This window comes from Colobus angolensis, unplaced genomic scaffold (genome assembly GCF_000951035.1).
Source record: "Colobus angolensis palliatus isolate OR3802 unplaced genomic scaffold, Cang.pa_1.0 Scaffold12, whole genome shotgun sequence".
NCBI lineage: Eukaryota > Metazoa > Chordata > Mammalia > Primates > Cercopithecidae > Colobus > Colobus angolensis.
In genome coordinates this window covers 3449719-3474447 of record NW_012113141.1, presented here as the reverse complement: position 1 = coordinate 3474447, position 24729 = coordinate 3449719, and the positions used below count along the sequence as shown (strand labels likewise).

At 46.1% G+C, this 24729-nt stretch overlaps 2 protein-coding genes across 2 annotated transcripts in view; both read left to right on the top strand.

The window, feature by feature from the left end:
• The window catches only part of NPFFR1 (neuropeptide FF receptor 1), an 11722-nt gene extending 3914 nt beyond the window's left edge, over window positions 1-7808 (top strand). The window contains exons 3-4 of the mRNA XM_011927385.1: window positions 3095-3194; window positions 6938-7808. Of these exons, the coding sequence (XP_011782775.1) occupies window positions 3095-3194; window positions 6938-7808 (971 nt within the window). The remainder of the gene's footprint in view (window positions 1-3094; window positions 3195-6937) is intronic.
• A 1730-nt stretch (window positions 7809-9538) lies between these two features.
• The window catches only part of PPA1 (pyrophosphatase (inorganic) 1), a 47634-nt gene continuing 32443 nt past the window's right edge, over window positions 9539-24729 (top strand). Inside the window, exon 1 of the mRNA XM_011929519.1 lies at window positions 9539-9635. Within this exon, the coding sequence (XP_011784909.1) occupies window positions 9539-9635 (97 nt within the window). The remainder of the gene's footprint in view (window positions 9636-24729) is intronic.

The window sequence follows — 24729 nt, the reverse complement described above, 5'->3', positions numbered from 1 at the left end:
TTTTTTTTTTTTTGTAACTCACATACAGAAGGTTGAGTCATTCATTCAGTCTACAGTTCATGGCACTATGTGATTTCCCACTCTGTTGTAAAGCTCTTCTTTTGTTTATTTGCTTCCTTCTGTATACCTATTCCACTCTACATCTCTTCTCTGACCCAGAGGCAGCCATTCTGTTATATTTCTGTCTTTTGTATGCATTCGTAGAAAATGTGCTGTGAATGTATGCATGTTTTACATTTAAATATTTTTGTTAAGATATAATTTAACGGCCGGGCGCGGTGGCTCAAGCCTGTAATCCCAGCACTTTGGGAGGCCGAGATGGGCGGATCACGAGGTCAGGAGATCGAGGCCATCCTGGCTAACATGGTGAAACCCCGTCTCTACTAAAAAATACAAAAAACTAGCTGGGTGTGGTGGCGGGTGTCTGTAGTCCCAGCTACACGGGAGGCTGAGGCAGGAGAATGGCGTAAACCTGGGAGGCGGAGCTTGCAGTGAGCTGAGATCCGGCCACTGCATTCCAGCCCGGGCCACAGAGCGAGACTCCGTCTCAAAAAAAAAAAAAAAAAGATATAATTTAACATACATTAAAATCTGCCTTTTTAGTATATAGTTTCACAAGGGTTTTGTTGTTATTGTTGTTGTTGTTGTTGCTTTTTAAAAAGACACGGTCTTGCTCTGTCACCAAGGCTGGAGTGCAGTGGTGAGATTATAGCTCACTGTGACCTCAAACTCCTGCCTCAAGAGATCTTCCCACCTCAGCCTCCCCAGTAGCTGGGACTACAGAAATGTGCTACTATGTGTGGCTAACTTTATTTTTAATTTTTGTTTTCGTAGAGTCGGAGTCTCACTATGTTATCCAGGCTGGTCTTGAATTCCTGGGCTCAAGTCATCCTCCTGCTTCTTCCTCCCAAAGTGCTGGGATTACTAAGCTGGCTGAGAATAGTATTTGGAAGCCAAGTTCTGGGTTCTAGGTGTGCTCATGGGTATTGGGGTGTCATTGCTTCTAGGTGCTCTTAAGGGACAGAGCCAGGAAACATATGTATACTAACAGAAATATTTCACACACATATCTTTATTTCTGTATCTGTCCACCTGCATGTGTATTAACATGAGTTCAGACTGATACCTTTGATTCCAACCCACTGTCACAGGATTTATTTTAACTTGACCCTCTTCCTTATTGGTAACTTCATTTTCAGACAGTGAGAAATCTAGCTGTATTTATCTACAACATATTTACTTATTGGTTCAATCTTAGTATACACATAAGGTAGCTTCATTATTGCTAACATACTTCTTTCTGTGATTGAGGTTTGCCTGACATTCTCCCATAATTAGATCCCGTTTATTCAAGTTTTGTCAAGAGTACACACATTTATTAATGACAGTACAGAATTTGTATACAGTTCTTTTTGCTGTTACAGTATACAGTCAAAATGTTTTACAAAGTTACTCCAGTTAGTGTGTTTCTTCTTCACCCCTTCAATGTAAATATTATTCAATTTAATACAATATTATTCATTTGTAATACAATTAGGCTTATTTGTTAATGTTTGTATTTCACTTTGGGTCCCCCTCCCCAACCACAACCTGATAGATGTTAATTATTTATTTTTTGAGTAAGTGAAACATTGCCATGATTCTAAAAAGTCAGAACCATAAAAAGATACACTCAGAGAGGCATCACTCTCATTGTCTCACCTAGCCCATTCACCCACTATTTCTACTCAGTTCTTATCTTCTCTCTGTTTAGATAGCTAATCTCATTATTCTGATTTATCTTTTCTGTATTTCTTTGGTACAATGAGAAAATAAGCATATGTTTTCTTAATCTCTTTTTTCTTACATGAAAGGTAATATACTACAGACAGTCTTTATACTTTGCTTTTTGCAAACCACATGCCTGTGGTTCCAGCTACTCAGGAGGCTGAGGCAGGAGAATCGCTTGAGCCAAGAAGTTGAGGCTGCAGGGAGCCATGATCACACCATTGTACTCCAGCCTGGGTGACAGAGCAAGACCCTATCTCAAACAACACAAAACAAAACAAAACAAAACAACTGATGTCTGGGTCCCTATCACTAGAGATTCTGATTGTAACTGGCCTGGCAGGGGTCTGAGCATTTGTTCTTTGCATAGCTCTCCAGGTGATTCTCGTGAGCAGCCAGTGTCAAGAACCACTGACCTAGAACTTGAGACAGGGCTATGGGAGCAGAGAGCCAGGCAGGGCTGGATGGTCTAAAGCTCATGGAAAGAAATCATTGGTCAATATAAAGAAAATCTCACTAATACTGTTGACCCTTGAACAACATGGGTTTGAACTGCATGGGTCCATTTATATGAGAGTTTTTTTCAACTAAATGCAGATTAAAAATACAGCAAAACCCGTGTATATTAGGCCATTCTCATGCTGCTATAAGGACATACCTGAGGCTGGGTAATTTATAGAGGAAGAAGTTTAATTGACTCACAGTTCTGCAGGGATGGGAAGGCCTCAGGAAACTTACAATCATGGTGGAAGGGGAACCATGTCCTTCTTCACAAGTCAGCAGGAGAGAGAAAAATGAGAACTGAGTGAAGGGAGAAGCCCCATATAAAGCCATCAGATCTCGCGATGAGAACTTACTCACCATCACAAGAATAGCATGCGGGAACCCACCCCCATGATTCAGTTACCTCCCATGGGTCCTTCCCATGACTCGTGGGGATTATGGGAGCTACAATTCGAGATGAGATTTGGGTGGAGATACCATCAAACCATTATCACCGTGTATATACAGAGGGCTGCCTTTTTCTATACAAAGGTTCTGCAAGGCTGACTGCAGGAATTGATTACGTGCGGATTTTGGAATTCTTGGGGGTCCTAGAACCAATGCGCTGTACAAACGAGGGGATGACTATAGTGAGAACTGTCCATAGTTTTATGGCATGGTTGGTTCCTCATTTCTGGAAGTGTGCAAGCAGAGACCAGATAACCAGCTTGCAGGACATGGAGGAAAGATCCAAGCTCAGAGGGGACTTGGCTTAGAGGGCTTGCGATCTCTGGCTCTTGATGGGTGGGCATCTCTCACTCTGTGGGGGCCTCTGTCATTGCAGGGTGGCCCTTCGACAATGCCACATGCAAGATGAGCGGCTTGGTGCAGGGCATGTCTGTGTCAGCTTCTGTTTTCACGCTGGTGGCCATTGCTGTGGAAAGGTGAGAGATTTCCTGGCTGGATTAACCCTGGGCCAACTAGGGCCTGGCATTAAGAGGAGCCACTGCCTCTAATGCTGGATTGGCTGGAAGGCTGGGGCTGCACTGTGGTAAGTGGGGCTAAATCCTGAGCTGCAAGAAGAAGGGTTGTGGGCCCAGCTGCCCTCTCCCTAAACTTGGGGAACCTGATGAGGACACTACCACCCCCTTCTGGAAGGCCTGAAGGCAGCCTTAGTTGGCTTTCGTTGAGATTCCTGGGGCCTGTGAGGAGCTCAAGAGCAGTCCTCATTTCCTGAGCAGCAGGAATCTAAGCCAGGAGAGCCAGAGCTAAGGGGGACAGCTTAGGGGTGAGTCTCAGTATGGCTGAGGAGGAAGGGTTCCTCCCTGCTCCTCATTCTGTCCCCACTAGCTCTTGCTGGTTCCTGGCAGCCCAGGCCATACTCAATCCCATGTTCACCCCTTCTGGTTTTTCAGCTTCACATTCCATCAGATTCCCTAGTAAGTATAAGTCTATCGTGGGGCCAGAGGTATGGAGCAGAGCCAGGGACAAGGAGGCTTTGCAATCAATAAAGCACTGATTTATTGAGGAGGCCTCCATATTACACTACATGAGTGCTCCTCCCCCACAGCATTGTTAGCAGTAGAAGGGCATCCTCTGGTTGCTTCACCCCAGGGAAAGGTGGGCAGGCAGATCGGCTGGAGGTGTGCTCACTCCTACCTTGGTGTATCATGTTGGGTGGGTCACCTAACTACTCTGAGCCCTTGTAGTCTCACCTGTAAAATAGTAGCTACCCTACAGGACGGTTGGGAGGCTTCAGCGAGCTCCTGCTTGTAAAAGCTTATGCACAGTTCCCGGCATAGAGTCCGAATATCAGTTGCTAATAGTATTTTGTTTCTTCTGCACACCCATCCCCTCCTCCTTGTTCTCTCCCCAGCATGGGCATATCTTAGCCCTGCCCTTTGTAGAATCTAGTGTTCACATCCTCTCTCCACCTCAAGCCCAGTTTTTTGTAACTCAGTGAAGTAGGCAGCTGGAGTAATGAAGTGGGTTCTACTCTCCATAAGGCCACTAACTAGCTGGGTGATCAGGAGAAGTCCCTTCCCTTCATCGACCTTTGTTTTTTTATCATTGTTGAATGAAATGAGAGTGTACAACTTCTCCCAGTGGTGTCTGCAGTATTCTTCAAGTCCCACCTCATCCAGGAAGCCTGCCCAGATTACCCCAAGATTCTCCTCCACCCATTTACTGCTATTGCACTCATAGCCAGTACTGCAGGCTTTAAGAATTATTTATTCTCTGTAGATTTCTTTTCTTTCTTTTTTTTTGAGGGGGGAGACAGTGTCTTGCTCTGTCACCCAGGCTGGAGGGCCATGGCGATCTTGACTCACTGCAATCTCTGCCTCCCAGGTTCAAGCCATTCTCGTGCCTCAGCCTCTGGAGTAGCTGGGATTACAGGTGTGCACCACCATGCATGGCTAATTTTTGTATTTTTAGTGGAGCAGGGTTTCACCTTGTTGGCCAGGCTGGTCTCGAACACCTGGTCTCAAGTGATCTGCCCTCCTCAGCCTCCCAAAGTGCTAGCATAAGCCACTATTCTCTGGAGCTTTCTTGAGGGTGTGAAGTATGAAGCCAGTAGGTAAAAGTCATATAGGTTGAGACAACAAGGCTTGAGTCAGGCTGTGGGAGAGGTAAAAGGTCAGGCTATGAGGCCAAAACCTGGGTTGGCAGGAGGGCAGGACACAGTGTAGTGAAGTGGAAAGGACACTTGACTGAGAGTCAGCTCTAGACCTACATTCCAGTGCAGGTTCTGACTCTAAACAGCCATGTGACCATAAGACCCCCACTGGGCGAGGTTTCCCCTCCATTAAACAAGTCAGATTGACTGTACATTCTCCAGGTTTCTATTTTCTGGCATCAGTAGATGACAGAAGCCATTCTGGGGAGTAGGAGCCCCCCCTTTTTCCTCATTACGCATTGGAAATGTCTCAAGAAGTGTGGTGTTATCTCACTCAATCTTCACAACTACCCCATAGAGTAGGTCATACTATTGGCCTCATTTTACAGATGAGGAAACTAAGGCTCAGAAAGTATTTTGAGTAACTTCCCCTCTGGTCATTCATGCATTTATCTAATCACACTTTATCGAGATGAAAAGTCATGGCATCTGCCCTCAAAGAGCTTGCAGTTGAGCAATCACCTTTGAACCACGCTGCAGGGGGAGATTTTTACCTACCCCTACAGCAGCTGTTTTCAACTCTGGTTGCACAGTAGACTTCCCCAGGAGCTTTTTTTTTTTTTTTGAGTCAAGGTCTTGCTCTATTGCCTAGGCTGGAGTGCAGTGGTCTGATCATGGCTCACTGCAGTCTCAATCTCAACCTCCTGGACTCAAGTGATTATCCTGCCTCAGCCTCCTGTGTAGCTGGGAGAATAGGCAAGCATCCCCTCGACTGGTTAACTTTTTTGGTAGAGATGGGGTTTCACAACGTTTCCCAGGCTGGTCTGTTTCCCAGGCTGGTCTCTTCCCTGGGTTCAAGTGATCCTCCTGTCTTGGCCTCCCAAAGTGCTGGGATTATAAGCATGAACCATGGCACCTGACCCCAGGAGCTTTAAAAACAAAAACAACAAATAACAAACAATACTAAAATCCCTTTCTAGACTAATTAGGTTGGAATCCTTGACCTGAATACATAGGAATGGGTTTTGTTTTTGTTGTTGAAATGCTTCAGGAGAGTCTCATGCACATGGAGGGTTAACAGCTACTGGTTTATATGGCATATGAAGCAAGACAAATCTGGGTTCAAGGCTGGTCCTTGCAACTTGCTGTGTGACCTTGAGCCAATTGCTTAACACTTGAGTCCCAGTTTCCTTGTCTGTAAATCAACAGCGTAATAACTATCTTAAAGGCCTCACCTTTAAAAAATAATAAAGGGTGTAATAACAGATGCTGAGTTGTCTTCATGAGGAAATAAATGGTGCAGACTTGTCCTTGCATTGTGGAGATACTGACTATGGCCAAGATGACACAGGGACAGCCTGACATGTAGGCTCTACATCTGACCTCCTGAGGTTTTCTGGAGAATCCATAAACAGAAACTGTGTTATTTGACGCACCTAATCGTCCTTCTCAAGGACAGACTGCACTCTGATCGCTCTGCTAGCTGCCAGCTAATCAGTTTACCCCCAAAAGTACATAAATGGCCCTGTGAGGCGGCTCACACCTGTAATCCCAGAACTTCGGGAGGCCGAGGCCGAGGCCGGAGGATCGCTTAAGCCCAGGACTTTGAGACTCGCCTGGGCAACATAGTAAGACCTCATCGCTACAAAAATTAAAAGACATTAGCCGGCGTGGCAGCGCCTTCCTGTGGTTCCAGCTACTCAGGAGGCTGAGGTGGGAGGATCACTTGAGCCCGGGAAGTGGAGGTTGCAGGGAGCCATAATTGTGCCACTGTACTCCAGCCTGGGCGACAGAGGGAGACCCTGTCTCAGGAAAAAAAAAAAGAAAAGAAAAGTGCAAAAGTGCACACAGGATTCATTGTTCCCACACGATCTGCGGTTTCCTCCTCCCTTCTCATAAATCCTGTAGCTGCCTTTGTTCTTTGACTACTCAGCCAATTCAGGTCTCAGCTGTTCTTCAAAGCTGCCCTAGATGCGATGATGAAGGTCAGGTGCCCGCATCCGACCCTCCCTCCCCTCGCGGGGGCCCTAGGACCCACCTAGATCCCGCCTCTCTCTCTCCCGGCGGCAGGTTCCGCTGCATCGTGTATCCTTTCCGCGAGAAGCTGACCCTGCGGAAGGCGCTGGTCACCATCGCCGTCATCTGGGCCCTGGCACTGCTCATCATGTGTCCCTCGGCCGTCACGCTGACCGTCACCCGTGAGGAGCACCACTTCATGGTGGACGCCCGCAACCGCTCCTACCCGCTCTACTCGTGCTGGGAGGCCTGGCCCGAGAAGGGCATGCGCAAGGTCTACACCACTGTGCTCTTCTCGCACATCTACCTGGCGCCGCTGGCGCTCATCGTGGTCATGTACGCCCGCATTGCTCGCAAGCTCTGCCAGGCTCCGGGCCCGGCCCGCGGTGGAGAGGAGGCGGCGGACGGGCGGGCTGCGCGGCGCAGGGCGCGCGTGGTGCACATGCTGGTCATGGTGGCGCTCTTCTTCACACTGTCCTGGCTGCCGCTCTGGGCGCTGTTGCTGCTCATCGACTACGGGCAGCTCAGCGCGCCGCAGCTGCACCTGGTCACCGTCTACGCCTTCCCCTTCGCGCACTGGCTGGCCTTCTTCAACAGCAGCGCCAACCCCATTATCTACGGCTACTTCAACGAGAACTTCCGCCGCGGCTTCCAGGCCGCCTTCCGCGCGCGCCTCTGCCAGCGCCCGTCGGGGAGCCACAAGGAGGCCTACTCCGAGCGGCCCGGCGGGCTTCTGCACAGGCGGGTCTTCGTGGCGGTGCGGCCCAGCGTCTCCGGGCTGCCCTCCGAGTCCGGCCCTAGCAGTGGGGCCCCCAGGCCCGGCCGCCTCCCGCTGCGGAATGGGCGGGTGGCCCACCACGGCTTGCCCAGGGAAGGGCCTGGCTGCTCCCACCTGCCCCTCACCAATCCAGCCTGGGATATCTGAGGTGGTCCTGGGAGGGCCGGCCCCTGCCTAAGGGCCCCGATTGGACACGAGATACATGCGCGCGACAACGGCCTGGTGAGGTTAGGAGAGGACGCATGGTGCCTCCCTCTCCAGAGCCAGGCAGTCGTGGGCAGCTGCTGGTGATGTCTCTGCTGCCTTCACCCTCAGTAGAGGCAAATGTGGGGGACAGGAAGGAACTAACTTGCCCTGAAACCCTTCTGTGTGGTGGGCTTGACAAACATCATCTCACTGAATTCTCACAACGCTTTGGAGATAGGTTTTCTTCTCTTTCTTCTAGAGATGCAAAAACTGAGGCCTGGAGAGAAGACGTGACTCGCCCAAGGTTCTCAGGTGGAAATGGCATGTGAAGCTATCTGACTCCCATGCCTGTGTGGTTTTTATCATCTCCAGCTGGCTCCAAGAGAGCCCCAGTAAGGTAGAACACTGTGAACTCAGTAAGTCCTAATTAGGCAGCTAGGAAGAAGCGAAAAGCAAAGCCAGCCTGTCCCTTGATGCTTTGTGTCCATGTGACGGGGTCCCTCATTTTCCGTTACTGAAGCCACTCCCCGTGATCCTTTTCTAGAAGAACATGGTGTGCCCCCGCTGCTAGCTCTAATGTGTTGGTTTGTCTTGTTTGTTCCAAGAAGTTCCAAGAAGCCATTGTCCTCAGAGCCTGGCAGCTTCAGAACGAGCCTTGGGGAGGCTGCCTCAGTTGCAGGGCACTCTAGGTCTTGCCCTCTGGGTCTGAGCTTAGAGAACGGAGGAGGGACTCCCAGACCTAGGCAAGAACTTACAATGCCACAGACATTGTAATGCTGCAGGGCCACAGGAGGTGTCCTTTTAAGTACTCAGACAATGAGGAAGAGGAAGCACGGTATGCATTTTCCACATTGGGAAACACATCTGCTCACTGGGGCTGCAGGTACAAAGCCTTGCCCAAGGTCTCTCTCCTCCCTGCTTCCTGAGAGGGAGAAGTTGGTCAACCGAAGCTGCAGCCGGAGTGCCCTTTGGAGACTCCTGAAGGACACACACTAAACTCTTCCCCAGCACAAATGACTTGTGTGCCCTAAAGACGTACCAGGAGAGCCCTGTTTACTCTGGCTTTCCCCCAGCACCCCTGCATCAACTTGAAGAAATGTGGCTTTTTTCCAGGAGACAGGGGCACATGGGATTGCCTTGGAGGGTCCTTTCACAGGCCCCTTCATCTTGCAGTTAACTGGACATTTCCCCCCACTTCTATAGAAAACACGAAGTTGCTAGAAATTTAGTAAACAAAAAAGAAACTTTTCCAGGGGTCAGGGCTCTGAGGCTCTGTTCCCTTAACCGATACACAAGGACTGTTTACTGTTTGCTCCACTCTAAGTTCCAGGTACAGGGGCAGAATAAAATTCCTAAGCAGTTGTACAATACATTCTCCAAGCACGTCCCCAGACACTGTCTCATTTAATCCATAGTAATGAGGTTGAAGGAGATTGAATGTTATTGTCATTTCACAAAGTGACTGAAGCTCAAAGGGGCCAAGTTCCCAGGGCCACAGAGGGGCAGGATTTAGATTAAAATGTGTCTTCTGATTGTTCTTCCCGCCCTACATGCTGCCTTTCAAGGAAGGTGGGCATGATGGGAGAGGTGGTAATTTCCCCAAAGGTTTTTTGCCTAACAGTGAACCAGAATGCCCCTCCTGGTGCCCAACCTCTTGGTCTGGAAAGAAATCTATTGTGTTTACTCTCGTAATGTCCAGCCTGAGTTGTTCTTACCCTCATGCTGAGCAGGCTGCCAAGAGCCATCATGACCTTGTCCTGGGGGTGATGGATGAGGGTCTCAGAGAGGGTATGCCATCCTGCCCCTCAGTGGTATTAGCTGGTGCCATGCATTTCTGGTACTGTGTCAGTGTCATGTGTCACACAGGCCACAGAGTTCCTGGCTGGTTCTGGGCTATTTATGTGAAGAAGTCTGACTCCAGGCTCTAAAAGTAAGCCAGAGAAAGGGCCATCTCAAACCCCAAATGCCTATCCCTATGGCTGGGTGCGAACTGTCTGAAGACACCATCTGGTGTCTCCTATGGGGTGTGTTTCTCCTTTAGCATAGCCTCCCCAAGTACAGAGTCAGTATTTGGGGCTGGGGGTGGCTACGGATACCAAGGTACTCACTCAAGCCAACCTTTCCATCACAGCCCCTTTATCTTCCCCCCAAAGATGTCATGCTTTGAAAGGTTGTAACTGCCCAAAAAACTCCTTCAACTCTCGTTGAAGATCACAGTTAACATATTTTGCTGTTGTTTTTGTTTCTTCTAAAAAACCAGAGGCTATACTTGCCCATTCAGACCTGAGTGATAACAGGTATGACTTAATGCTTTCATGAAGCAGTGAGACATTGTAGGTATGTGGGGAGTTTGTTTCTTTGTGGATGTGGTAAAATATAAATAATATAAAATTTACCATTTTGGCCATTTTTAAGTGTACAGTTCTGGAATTAAATATATTCACATCGTTGTGTAACCATTACCACTATCTATTTTCATAACTTTTTTATTATCCCAAACTGCAACTCTGTATCCATAAACAATATCACCCCATCCTCTCTCCTCCTAGCCCCTGGTAACTACTATTCTACTTTCTGTCTGTGAATTTGGCCACTCTAGGTACTTCTATACAAGAGGAATCATACAGTATTATCCTTTTTGACTGGCTTCTTTCACTTAGCATAATGTCTTCAAGGTTCATCCATGTTGTGGCATGTGTCAGAATTTCTTTCTTTTAAAAGCTGAATAATATCCCATTGTCTAGATAGTCCTCATTTTGTTCATTCATCCATCAGTGGACACTTAGGTTGTTTCTATCTTTTGGCTACTGTGAATAATGTATGGAGTTTTTAGATGCTAGTAGTTCCTGACAATAGTGCCTGTGTGAATCCTGAGGACAAATACCCCAGGTTGGGAACCAGGGTCTCTCCCAACTTACCATTTATGGGTGACAAAACAGAGGCTTCCAGGACAGCTGTGATGTGTCTCACTTACCTGTGCCCACCCCAGCTGCTCTGGGATTCTGCTGGGCTTTACTTCTTGACTAGAGTGGCTAGAAAATTGTATGTTTCCTCTACAAGATGTTTTTATGAAGCTATTTTATAATTATAGACTTATTATCCTCACTGGATTCCTATGTTCTGACACCTGGACCCTAACGGGGCCTTGTGCAGCCAAGGCACCCAAGGGCAGGCGGTGTGGACCGTTCCTGACGTGCCAGCCTCCACCTCCAGGTTGGCTGGGTTTCCTAAGGTGACTGCCCTTTCATAAGCGGAAAGTTCGGAGATGAACGGGATGTGTGATGGGGGAAAAGGGCCAGAGGCCTGTTGACACTGAGCATCCCCACCCAGAGGGCCTCCTGGATGGACTCTGTGTCCTGTCCTGCCATGTGCAGCATGAGTGGTCACCCTCATTGTGGGTCTCCAGTGATGAATGGCCTCTTGACTTTACCAAGACCAGGCAGCACCCAACAGACCAATGTGAGCTGGAGGCGGATGCCGGGCCCGGACCCCACAAACCACAGTCTGCCCGGCCCTGTGCTGAGGAGTCTCTCTTGGGGCCTGGAGGATGCATGAGCTAATTTGCATTGGAATGGAGGGTGAAGTTGGCAAAGGAAGATGAGAGCCCCCCTATCATTAGTCTACTGTGTATTCATCCAAAAAGCAAGGTGAGAGCCAAGCCCAGGGCTGGATGGACAAAGCATTGCTATTAAGCTCTGTACCTTTTTGCACCCGTTTCCTCAGCTCACCCCTCAGAAGTGCCACTGATGAAAGATAGATGAGAAGGAGGCGGTCTAAATGGGCTTCATTACAACAAACAATGTTGAATGAACAATACATTCCTTGTTGAATAACCCAATTATTTATGATCATGGCATTTTATTGTTGTTTTTCTCTGTCTCTACAAAAGCCCTACATAATCATTGTGGAAATTTTACAAGATCTCGATAACCAAAGACAAGAAAACGAAAAGCACCCAAATCCTACCACAGGAGATAAGCATAGAGTCCTTTTCTGTGCATGTATCTCTCAATATATTTAACATTCTTAGGATAGCTTTATTGAGGCAGAACTTGCCTATGAAGAAATTCATCCATCTTAAGTGTACTGCTTCATGAGTTTTAACAATTGTATATAGTTATGTCCCCGCGACACTGAAGATATTTCCATCATCCTAAAATGTTTCCTTGTACTAATTTATAGTCAATCCTTTCCCACGCTCCTGATTCCAGAAAACAATGATCTGATTTCAGAATGTCATGTAGATGGAATCAGTCTGCAGCCGAGTCTGGTTTCTTTCACTTAAAATGATGTTTGCAAGATTCATTCATGCTGTAGCATTTATCAGTCGTTTTTCCTTTCGATTGCTGAGTACTATTCCACTGTATGAATAGATCACATTTTGTTTATCCATTCATCAGTTGATAGACATTTGGTTGTCAGCAGTTTTTGGCTATTATGAATAATGCTGCTATAAACATTCATGTACAAGTCCTTATATGTATGTGTATGTATGTTTTCCATTTTTCTTGGGTAGATACCTAGGATCAAGATTGGTAGGTTGCATGGTCTGTGTATAATTTAACTGTGTAAGAAACTGCCAAAGTGCTTTCCAAAGTTGCTGTACCATTATGCACTCCCATCAGCAGTGTATTCCAGTGTTCTGCATCCTGGCCAACACTTAGTAGTATTAGCCTTTTGAAAATTTCTGGGCCAGGTGTGGTGGCTCACGCCTGTAATCCCAGCACTTTGAGAGGCTGAGGTGGGTAGATCACCTGAGGTCAGGAATTCGAGACCAGCCTGGCCAACATGGCAAAACCCCATCTCTACTAAAAATATAAAAACTAGCCAGGCATGGTGGTGCACACCTGTAGTTCCAGCTACTTGGGAGGCTGAGACACGAGAATCACTTGAATCTAGGAGGCAGAGGATGCAGTGAGCCAAAATTGCACCACTGCACTCCAGCCTGGGTGACACACATTTGTGTGTTTATTGGCTATTCTTATATCTTTTATTGTAAAGTATCTTCAAATCTATCTTTTGAAAACATGATTTTGGCTGGGTGTGGTGGCTCACTCCTGTAATCCCAACACTTTGGGAGGCCAAGGTGGGCAGATCACTTGAGGTCAGGAGTTCAAGACCAGCCTGGTCAACATGGAGAAACCCCATCTCCACCAAAAACACAAAAACTAGCCAGGTGTGGTGGTGTGCGCCTGTAATCCTAGTTACTTGGGAGGCTGAGACAGGAGAATCACTTGAACCTGGGAGGCAGAAGTTGCAGTAAGCCAAGATGGCGCCACTGCACTCCAGCCTAGGTGACAGAGTGAGGCTCCATCTCAAATAATAATAATAATAATAATAATAATAATATGATTTTATTGTAGAGACCGTAGCACAAAAATTTGCCCTAAATCTAAGGGGTATTTTTTTTGTGAATATTTTTTTTTTTTTTTTTTTTTTTTTTTTTTTTTTGAGACAGAGTCTTGCTCTGTTGCCCAGGCTGGAGTGCAATGGTGCAATTTTGGCTCACTGCAACCTCCGCCTCCCGGGTTCAAGCAATTCTCCTGCTTTAGCCTCCCGAGTAGCTGGGATTACAGGTGCCTGCCAACACACCCAGCTAATATTTGTATTTTTAGTAGAGATGGCATTTTATCTGTTGGCCAGGCTGGTCTCGAACTCCTGACTTCAGGTGATCTGCCCGCCTTGGCTTCCCAAAGTGCTGGAATTACAGATGTAAGCCACCATGCTTGGCCAGTGATTTTTAAATCCATTAAGAATGGGTCTAAAGCAAAGTAAAAGGATACAGTGTGATAGAAGTAGGAGGGCTACTTGAACAGATGGTTAGGAATGGCCTCTGCGAGGAAGTGACGTTTGAGTATGGATATGAAGTGAGAGAGGGAGCCATGTGACTAGCTGGGGAAAAAACAAACCCAGACAGAGAGAACATCATGTACAGAGGTTCTGAGGGAGGAGTGGGATAACTGGAAAAGGAATTAGTAGATATCAAAATGCTATTGAATTTCAATAATTAAATTTCTGGTTAACTCAAAATATGTATTCAGTGTCTATTAAAAGTCAGGCATAGGCCAGGCATGGAGGCTCATGCCTGTAATCACAGCACTTTGGGAGGCCAAGGTGGGTGGATCACTTGAGGAGAGGAGTTCGAGACCAGCCTGGCCAACATGGTGAAACCCCATCTCTACTAAAAATGCAAAAATTAGCCAGGCATGGTGGCAGGCACCTGTAATCCCAGCTACTTAGGAGGCTGAGGCAGGGGAATCACTTGAACCTGGGAGGCGGAGGTTGCAGTGAGCCAAGATAGCGCCACTGTACTCTAGCCTGGGCAACAGAGTGAGACTCCATCTCAAAAAAAAAAAAAAAAAAAAGCCAGGCATAGTACTACGTACTTTGTGTCTGTTATTTATTTCTCACAATGGACCATAAGCTCCATGAGAATAGGAACTATGTCTATTTCACTTACCTTTGTGGATTCAGCTAGGATATTGCCTGGTGCATAGGAGGCACTCAATAAATGTCTGTTGAATGAATGAAGTAATTAACTAAGGTATTTATTATTATTCCCATACAATAGATTGGAAATGCAAGTCTCATCAAGAAATAAAGTAACTTACTGCAGGTTATATAACTAGGAGGTCCTGAAGGTGAGACTCAAACCTTGGCCTATCTGACCACAAAGCCCAGGTTTTTGCCATTCCCCAAGCTCCTGTGGTCTCTCCTTCCTGTATCTGGGAAACTGAGTTTCAGAGTAACAGAAAAGAGGCTTGATGGAGGTCTCCCATAACCCTAAAAATAAAATCAGCCAGCCACAGGCTCCAGGCTGCTGTTTTGGCCATGAGACACATTTGCATCACTTTCAATGGCTTCCAAAGATTTGGGATAGAAGGAATACCAGCAGTTTAGGTAAAAGGTTTAAATTTAGTTTGACTCAATACCACATCAAGTCCTCAAAGCTTCCGCGGGCTCCCCTGCCCTGTGGTCACAGAAGGAGCAAAAGCTGCTGAACTGGCTGTAGCGTCCTGCCTTGAGTTGTTTGTGTTCTCCTGCTAGCTGCAATGCCTAGGTCTTTGAATCCTGTCACCAACAAATGATGCTGTTGTCATGTGCAAGCAACCAAATTAATGTGGGTGGAAAAACCCAAGCTTAGTGATTTGGGCAAATTAGTTTATCTGTCACATAGCCAGTGGTGGTATGAAATCACTCTCTGTTTCAGGAGTAATCACTCTCCCCCCATCACCACCCTCTCTGTCTTCCTTTCTGTGTGGAAGTTAGAACAGCCAAGTTAATCTGTTTTAGAGACTGAGCGATCTACATTTCTGTGTTTTGACTGCCCCCCAGGAGGAGTATGTTGTGTAGTGCATTTTGTTTGTCCATAGTGCTGTCTCTTGGTCCTCCGAAGCCACCTCTAATGATCATAATCGCCTCTTTTATTCTTCTCTAGTCCATGTCTTTGCAAAATGATTCTGTTACCTATGCTATAAATTATGGAAAATAAACTCATTATGAAAGAGTTGTTTACTTTTTACTCTCCATTGCATTAGTAGTTTTTCCCTTTTACTTCCTCACTGTGAATGAAGTTTTCAGGCAAAATAGCGATCCTTTCCAAAAAGGTAGAGAGTAGGCTATGTGACCACTAACATAACTGCAGTATTTCCATTTTGCGGATGGGGAATTAAGTTGCATGGAGGTGAAGGCATATTACTGAGGGCCCCATAGCTCCTAGCTGTTGACAGCAAAACAGCATTTTAGGCTTTGTGGATGGCAGTCCGGTGTTCTTAACACAACACCAAATTACCTGTTTTGTTAACTCCACATTTATAAATATTTGTGACAGTTTAGGTGAAACTTAATTCTAGTATGTTAACACAAACTCAACATACTTAGTGTCTACTGAGTCTGGGAACATTGGACCTCTCCACAGTCCAGTGAGCAGAGAGAGAAAAGAGAAAAACCTACAATCAGGTACCACGGTCGGCCAAAAAAGTTAGGGAACCGCCAGAGGGATGTCAGAAAAGGGTTCCCATAAGAAGCCTGAAATAAGTCTTACAGACTGAGTTAGGGACCGCCACTTAGAGAGGAGGGTTTGAAGCAGGAAAGGGACGCACAGAGACCTTCATCTTCTAGAGCTCATGTTGGCAGCACATAGAGTACACTAAAGGGAAAGGTAGCTGCAGGCCAGTAAGGCCAGAGGTATTTCCAGGAATTCAGGTGAGAAATCTGGGATTGGCTAAGGCAATAGGGATAGAGAAGAAACAAGAAGTTCAAGAGATGTTTGAGAGCTCAGTTCAATGTTCCCTGGCCTGGGAGGATGTGGCAGGATGGCCCATCACCTATGATGCTTTTAGTTGCCAGTAACAGAAACTTGACTCCAGCTGGCTTAAACTAAAAAGAATATAATGGCTCACATAACAGCTAAGTGCAGAGGACTGGTTGGTCCAGGGGCTCAACAATGTCTTCAGGGACCCAGGTCATCTCCATTCCTCTGCTCTTCTATCTACCCCGTGTGACCTGCATGCATCCTCATTCTGGCTTCCCTCAGGGTGTAGAATGTGGCCACTAGCAATCAAAGCTGCTTGCTTCCTTGTTTACATTGACTCAGAGAAGTGGGGAGGGGAAAGGAATCTCTATCATCATGAGTTTCTCTAACAGCAAGCAGTGCCAAACTCTCAATGGCTCAAATTATTAGGTGAGGTACCTATTCCTGAACCCATCCCTAAGGCCAGGGGAATGCCACATTCTGAATCCTGTGTTCTGGGATGGGGTTTCTGAACAGTTAATGAGGATGAGATTATAATGGTTTAGACAAATCAATGCCCTCCCTGGACCTAGAGTCAACCCCAATTTAACTAGTCTGGGGAAAGGGTGAAAGGCTGTTGAGAAGTTGGATCCATTAGCATGTTTTTCAGCTGCAAGAAACAGAATACCCTGAATCTAACTGGTTTAAACACGACAGCACAAGAAAGTCAATTTATTATCTCACGTTACAAGATCTAAGGCAGGGAAGCTCCAGGGTTGTTAATTCAGCAGTTTAATGACACCATCAAGAGTTAAGGTTTTCCCACTATGCGTCTTCATTGTAGATTTATCAATATTACCTAAGTCTACCTCTCCTCCAGCTTGTAAGGCAGTGGCTGGCCAATTTCTGTGACAACGTTCAACAGAAGAAGAGCGGGCCTCCTCCTATGTATCTCTCGTAGATGCAAGAGATCCTTTCCCAGAAGCCTCTTTCACAACTCCCCTTACATTGCTACAGCCAGAACTGTGTCACATACCCATGACCAAACCAGTCATGGGCATGGGGAATGAAACAACTATGATGAACTTAGACTGATCAGGATCCTCGTCCGGGGCTGGGGATGGCACTGAGTTAGGGGTGGTAGGTGGATGCATGTCTCTGAGCAGAGTACTCTTAGAAAGGAGGAAGGGAGAGTGAACAGGTATTAGGTGGGTACCACCAGTGGCTGCTGCAGAGGTCAACCAGGAAGAACCCAGAGGAACTTCCAGGTTAGCTGACTGGGCAGATACTGTATCATTAACTGAGATAGAAGACTCAAGGGAGAGATGGTGAATTCACTTTTGAACTGGGGTAAGGGGTTGTTTATTACAATATTATCTAGAAAAACTGACTAATAGAGCAATTGGTACCAAGAGCAGAATGCTGTCCCAAAATGTGTATTGTTGCGTTTGGGGCCCAGTGGTAGGCAGCAAGGAAAACGTAGCCTTTGATCACCTGAAAGACAGACAATATACTAAATAGCATGTGATTTTAGGCAGAGAGGTGGGAAACAGATTATTACGAATGTGACTTGGTTGCTTTTAGCCGCACTTGACAGGATTCTACAATAAACAGATGAACTCAGAAAAGAACTTGGTGTTTTGTAAGCAGGGATGAAAGGAAAAAGAGAGAATCCAGAAGTTCCAAGGTTGATAGATGCAACTGTTGTTCATCTCCATACAATAAAGGTAGATATTGAGAAATGCTTTGATTCACGAAGTTGATTAAGTCTCAACTTAAAACTTAGCCTTGGGACAGACCAAGGGGCTGAGCAACACCTCCGAGTAAGTCCTTTGTTGGATAAAATGGCTCAGGGAAAACAGACCAAAGGCATAGTTCTCCCATGGAGGCCTGTTCAAGTTACCTTAGTAATTATGCCCAGAAAGCAAAGAATTATAGGTGTGGTGATTGACACACAGTGCTGACTAGAATCAGACAGGTAAGCACTATCAAAGCTTTCAAGGACATTGTGAAGCCAAAGACACACCAGCCTGGCTTAAAAGGAACTATGACTGTTGGGAAAAAACCTTTGGGCTCTGAAGTTTCTGTGGGCAGGAAGGAGGCTGAGAAAGCAACTCAATCCTCATGGAGTAGATATTTTCTATAATAGATATGGCCAAGAAGGATAATGCAGAAGGTAAAGCCAAGAGCCCTGAAGAATGATAACAGAGGGCTACTTCCAGGTAGCTGAACTGGGACCGAATGAAAGAACATTTCGTAGACTCAGAAAGATTTGGAATTCTAAGAACCACTGATGTTCTTTCTGTTTATGAATGAGAGTGTTAATTTCAGTGCTTATTCTGTCTCTGTTTGACCACTGCATGTCAGATATAGATGTGGGGTAGGGAAACCTTTTCTCTATAAAACATTAGCTGGGTGTGGTGGTGTGCACCTGTGGTCCCAGCTACTTGGGAGGCTGACGTGGGAGGATCACTTGAGCCTGGGAAGTTGAGGCTGCAATAAGCTGAGATCGTGCCATTGCACTCCAGTCTAGGTGACAGAGTGAGATCCTGTCTTAAAAACAACAACAATAAAAAGATATAGATGTGGGGTGATAGGTCACATTTGCTTACATCTCTGGATGAAGAGGAGCAGTATCTGGACATAATGTTGAAATTATCATGAGATACTAAACTTGATACCAGGATTGTTTGAGACTTTTGGGTGTCACTCTTTAGGGAAAGTGAGTGTCTTTTTCCTGTGAAAAGGGAGAGATGAACATTTATGACTAAGAAGGTGGACTTGTAATAGAGGGTATTATCGTTCCCAGTTAATTGCTTCTCTCCCTGTAGGAGGATTATACAGTCTTAAACATGGTTACGCATTTGCAGTTCCCCCTAGAGGAGTATTCATATGTCCATGCCCAAAGTCATAGAACTTTGTGCATAGAATGAGTGAAAGTGACATATACCATTTCTGAGCAAAAGCTTGTGAGCCATTGTACGGTTTGCCATTTCTTTTTTCCCTCTGCGGCAAGACCAAGATGGGGGATGCTACTTCAGTCTGAGCTGAAAATAGGATGGCAGATGGGGCAGAACTATAGCTGACCCATTGTCACCACCATGGAACCTGAACAAGAAATACATGTTCATTCTCACAAGCAAATGAGATTTTTTATATTGTTTGTTACGGCAGCATAAACAGGTAAAAGTTGACTAACTAAAGCTGGCTTCCATTTGGGCCCAGCCAATGGAGATACAGACAGGAGATTGGAGGAGTGGTTGAGGAAGGGAAGGGGTGTGTCTCCCTTCCTTTTCTGCCCCAGGCAGCATCTCCAGCAGCAACTCTGTACAGATAAACAGGCCCACTGTGCTGCCAGCTCCACCCAGAGACCCTGCACTGCTCCCTTTGGGTGACTGTGCCTCTTGCTCCCATCTCTCCAGCCTAGAGATGATAGTGGCTTCTTGCCATTGCCAATCTCTATTTGGTTTCTCAACTCTTTTATTATCTATTGACCAACTCCCTGCCTTAAAGTTCTTGTCTTAAACAGTTTGAGTAGCTTTTGTTTCTCTGATTGACTTTAGTTGATACACCATCCTATGTACAAATTTTGGAGTAACTTAATCTCAGATGTCTCAAACTGTGTTTGGAAAAAAGATTTATCTGCTTTTATAATTGTTTTTTACCATCTAAACCATTTTTTTTTTTTTTTTTGAGGCGGAGTCTCACTCAGTTGCCCAGGCTGGAGTGCAGTGGCGTGATCTCAGCCCACTGCAAGCTCCGCCCCCCGGGTTCCCGCCATTCTCCTGCCTCAGCCTCCTGAGTAGCTGGGACTACAGGCGCCCGCCACCTCGCCAGGCTAGTTTTTGTATTTTTAGTAGAGACGGGGTTTCACCGTGTTAGCCAGGATGGTCTCGATCTCCTGATCTCGTGACCCGCCCGTCTCGGCCTCCCAAAGTACTGGGATTACAGGCTTGAGCCACCGCGCCTGGCCCATCTAAACCATTTTTAAATGTACAGTTCAGTGGCATGAACACTCATATTGTACAACCATCACCACCATCCATCTCCAGAACTTCTTTCTTTTTTTCTTTTTTTTGAGACAATCTCACTCTGTTGCCTAGACTAGAGTGCAGTGGTGCGATCTTGGCTTACTGCAACCTCTGCCTCCCGGGTTAAAGTGATTCTCCTGCCTCAGCCTCCCGAGTAGTTGGGACTACAGGTGCATACCACCAGGCCCAGCTAATTTTTTGTATTTTTAGTAGAGACGGCGTTTTGCTATGTTGGCCAGGCTGGTCTTGAACTCCTGATCTCAAGTGATCCACCCACCTTGGCCTCCCAAAGTGCTGAGTTACAGCCGTGAGCCATGGCACCCAGCCTCCAGAATTTTTTCATCTCCCCAAACTGAAACTCCACATCCATTAAACAATAACTCCTTTTTCCTCCTTCTTTCTAGGCCCTGACAACCACCACTCTCCTGTCTGTCTCTATGAATTCCACTATTCGAGGTACCTCATGTAAGTGGAGGTACACACTATTGGCCCTTTTCTTGTTTGGCTTATTTCACTGAACATAATAATAGATTTCAATATAAATTTGAAAGTTTTCATGTTATAGGACCTCTAGGTGGTAGCTGACACCAAAGATATACATGAGATAACGTAGACAGAGAGTATCTCTCTAGAGAGAGAGAACATGAGAAATAAGAAAGACAGTGATGATTAAGACGATGAAATGAAGAAGGCTGAGAGGGAGAATGAGAAAAGAGTAGCAAAGAAGTAGGAAGAACATGAGACGAGAATGTAGTCTTGGCCGGGCGCGGTGGCTCACACCTGTAATCCTAGCATTTTGGGAGGCCGAGGTGGGTGGATCATTTGAGGCCAGGAGTTCGAGACCAGCCAGGCCAACATGGCGAAGGTTCATGTCTTCAAGTTACATTCTTGTTGTATCATGTGTCAGAATTTCACTCCTTTTTCAAGCTACCAGTCTGCCTTAGCCAAGACATTTTTGGTTTCAAGTCATAGAAACTTTCCATTTAACAGTTTAAACTGCAAGGAATTTATTATCTAATGAGACAAGAAGTTCAGAGGCAAAGTAGTTCTGGGGTTAGTTAAATCAGTAGCTCAAAAATATCTTTTTTTTTTTTTTTTTGAGATGGGGTCTTGCCCTGCTGCTCAGGCTGGAGTGAAGTGGAGTGATCTCAGCTCACTGCAAGCTCTGCCTCCTGGGCTCACACCATTATCCTGCTTCAGCCTCCCGAGTGGCTGGGACTGCAGGCGCCTGCCACCATGCCCGGCTAATTTTTTTTTTTTTTTTTGGTATTTTTAGTAGAGATGGGATTTCACCGTGTTAGCCAGAATGGTCTCGATCTCCTGATCTCATGATCTGCCCGCCTCGGCCTCCCAAAGTGCTGGGATTATAGGCGTGAGCCACTGCGCCCAGCCAATAATATCTTAAGAACGCAAGTTATTTCCATCTTTCTGTTTTGCTGATTTCTGCATGGCAGCTTGGTTCCCAGGCAAACTCTCCTCATGGTGGAGACCTCATAAGAAAACTGCAGCACTGTTAGCCATTTGTATTAATCAGCTCTTCCTAGATTATGCTGCTATAACGAACAGCACCCAAATCTCTGTGACTTCAAACAAGCATGCAGAACTATACTCTTCTTAAGATAAAGGAAAAATGTTCCAGAAACCCTCTAGCAGCCTTCCCTTCATCCCATTGGACAGTACTGTATCACATTTACATGACTGAAAAAAATCACTGGCAGTCATGATTGTCTTTGCTCATTTAAAACTCATTCCTTGGCTGGGCGTGGTAGCTCGTGCCTATAATCCCAGCACTTTAGGAGGCTGAGGCGGGCAGGTCACGAGGTCAAGAGATTGAGACCATCCTGGCCAACATGGTGAAACCCTGTCTCTACTAAAAACACAAAAATTAGCCGGGTGTGGTGGTGCATGCCTGTAATCCCAGCTACTTAGGAGGCTGAGACAGGAGAATTGCTTGAACCTGGGAGGCGGAGGATGTAGTGAGCTGAGATCCAGCCATTGCACTCCAGCCTGGGTGACAGAGCGAGACTCTGTCTCAAAAAAAAAAAAATTAAAAAAAAAAATACTCACACTAGAAAAATTGGTTGTATACTTCACTTCTCCTGAATGTACTCCCAGGCTAGGCTGGGTTTACATCCTATGCACTCTGTAGGCATCTAATAAGTACTAATTTCTATACTGAGAGCAGAGACTACCCAGAGACTACCTATTGAATTGTTTTGGATAATTAAATTGTTTTGGACTGATCTTACATCAGTTAACAGTTTACACAACCATTATGAAGTACTTGGGAGGGAGGGGACCACTTTACTAAATTATAAACAATGTTGCTAAAAGTAGCGATCCAGGAAGACAGAGCTAGCCATCTTAGATTATGACTTTCTTTAAGGATAATCAACTTGCAACAAACACCTTCACAAATAATTTCTATTATATTCTAGATATATATTACCAATATATTCTGTATATAGCCAACTATAGCCAAAAAGTAATTTTAAAACTTCCTCAGTATTCTTTAGGAAGCCTAAGGACTGTCCACATCGCATCCCTTCAAGCTTAAAAATCAAAGTGGAGGGCTGGGCACGGTGGCTCAAGCCTGTAATCCCAGCACTTTGGGAGGCTGAGACGGGCGGATCACGAGGTCAGGAGATCAAGACCATCCTGGTGGACACGGTGAAATCCCGTCTCTACTAAAAAAAATAAAAAAACTAGCCTGGCGAGGTGGCGGGCGCCTGTAGTCCCAGCTACTTGGGAGGCTGAGGCAGAAGAATGGCATAAACCCAGGAGGCGGAGCTTGCAGTGAGCTAAAATTTGGCCACTGCACTCCAGCCTGGGCGACAGAGCGAGACTCCGTCTCCAAAAAAAAAAAAAAAAAAAAATCAAAGTGGAGGCCAGCCACGGTGGCTCACACCTATAATCCCAGCACTTTGGGAGGCCAAAGAAGGTGGATCACCAGAGGTCAGGAGTTCAAGACCAGCCTGGCCAATATAGTGAAACCCCGTTTCTACTAAAAATACAAAAATTAGCCAGGCATGGTGGCAAGTGCCTGTAATCCCAGCTACTCAGGAGGCTGAGGCAGGATAATCACTTGGACCCGGGAAGGCAGAGGTTGCAGTGAGCCGAGATTGCACCACTGCACTCCAACCTGGTGACAGAGGGAGACTCTGTCTCAAAAAAACAAAAACAAAAACAAAAAAAACCTCATTTCATGAAGATGAAGGAATGGCTGGCTGCCCTGAGGCAAAAGTGTGCACAAGACAGTAGTTTCTTTTTATTTTATTTTATGTATTTTTTGAGACAGAGGTTTTGCTCTTGTTGCCTAGGCTAGAGTGCAGTGGTGTGATCTTGGCTCACTGCAACTGCAACAGAGTTTGTTGCAGTTGGTCACTGCAATCCTGGGTTCAAGCGATTCTCCTGCCTCAGCCTCCTGAATAGCTGGGATTACAGACATGTGCCAACACGCCCAGCTAATTTTTGTATTTTTAGTAGAGATAGGATTTCGCTATGTTGGGCAGGTTAGTCTTGAACTCCTGACCTCAGGTGATCCATCCTCCTCACCTCCTAAAGTGCTGGGATTACAGGCGTGAACCACCACACCCAGTCTCTTGAACAAAATCAGGATTCTGCTAGAAAAGAGAAGGTAATATGGCCATTGGGTAGGGAGCTAGCAGTGTTTGGTATAATACCCTCCATCTCACCCAGACTCTCTGAGTAAATGACACACCATTCAACTCAACCAGTTCTTGTAGCTAGAAACCTGGGACTCATCCTCAAATCTGGACTTCTCTCCTCTTCCACACTATTCAATCAATAATTCCATTGATTCTACCTTGAACACAGCTCTGTAATCAGCCTTCTCTTTTGCCACCCAAGTTCAGGAAACCACCACCATCTTTCATCTGGGGCCCTGCAGTGGACTGCATTGGTCTCCCTGCCTCTAGTCTTATTAAACCTCAATCCAAGTTCTAAGCTGCTGATAGTACCTTTTCTTAATGCAATTCTGATCATGTTATTTTCCCATTAAAAACCCTTCTTAAGTTTCCCATTGCTCTTGGGAGAAAGTTCAATCCTCATATAATGCCTTCCAAGGCTTTCTAGCGTTTGGCCCTATTTCTCTAGTCTCACCTCTTTTTTTTTTGAGATGGAGTCTTGCTTTGTCGCCAGGCTGGAGGGCAGTAGTGCGATCTCAGCTCACTGCAACCTCTGCCTTCTGGGTTCAAGAGATTCTCCTGCCTCAGCCTCCTGAGTAGCTGGGATTACAGGTGCGCGCCACCACGTCCAGCTTATTTTTGTATTTTTTAAATAGAGACAGGTTTCACCATGTTGGTCAGGCTGGTCTCAAACTCCTGACCTCATGATCTGCCGGCCTGGGCTTCCCAAAGTGTTGGGATTACAGTCGTGAGGCACCGCGCCTGGCCTAGTCTCACCTAACCGTTTTCTGGCTTTGGCCTTGTCCCTTTCGCCTTATTAATCCCATCTCATTCAGATTGCAGGTTACAGGTCACTTCCTGAAGAAGTTTTCTGTTCCCATAATGTAATGCCCTGTACTTTCTTTCTTTCTTTTTTTTTTGAGACGGAGTCTCGCTCTGTCGCCCAGGCTGGAGTGCAGTGGCCAGATCTC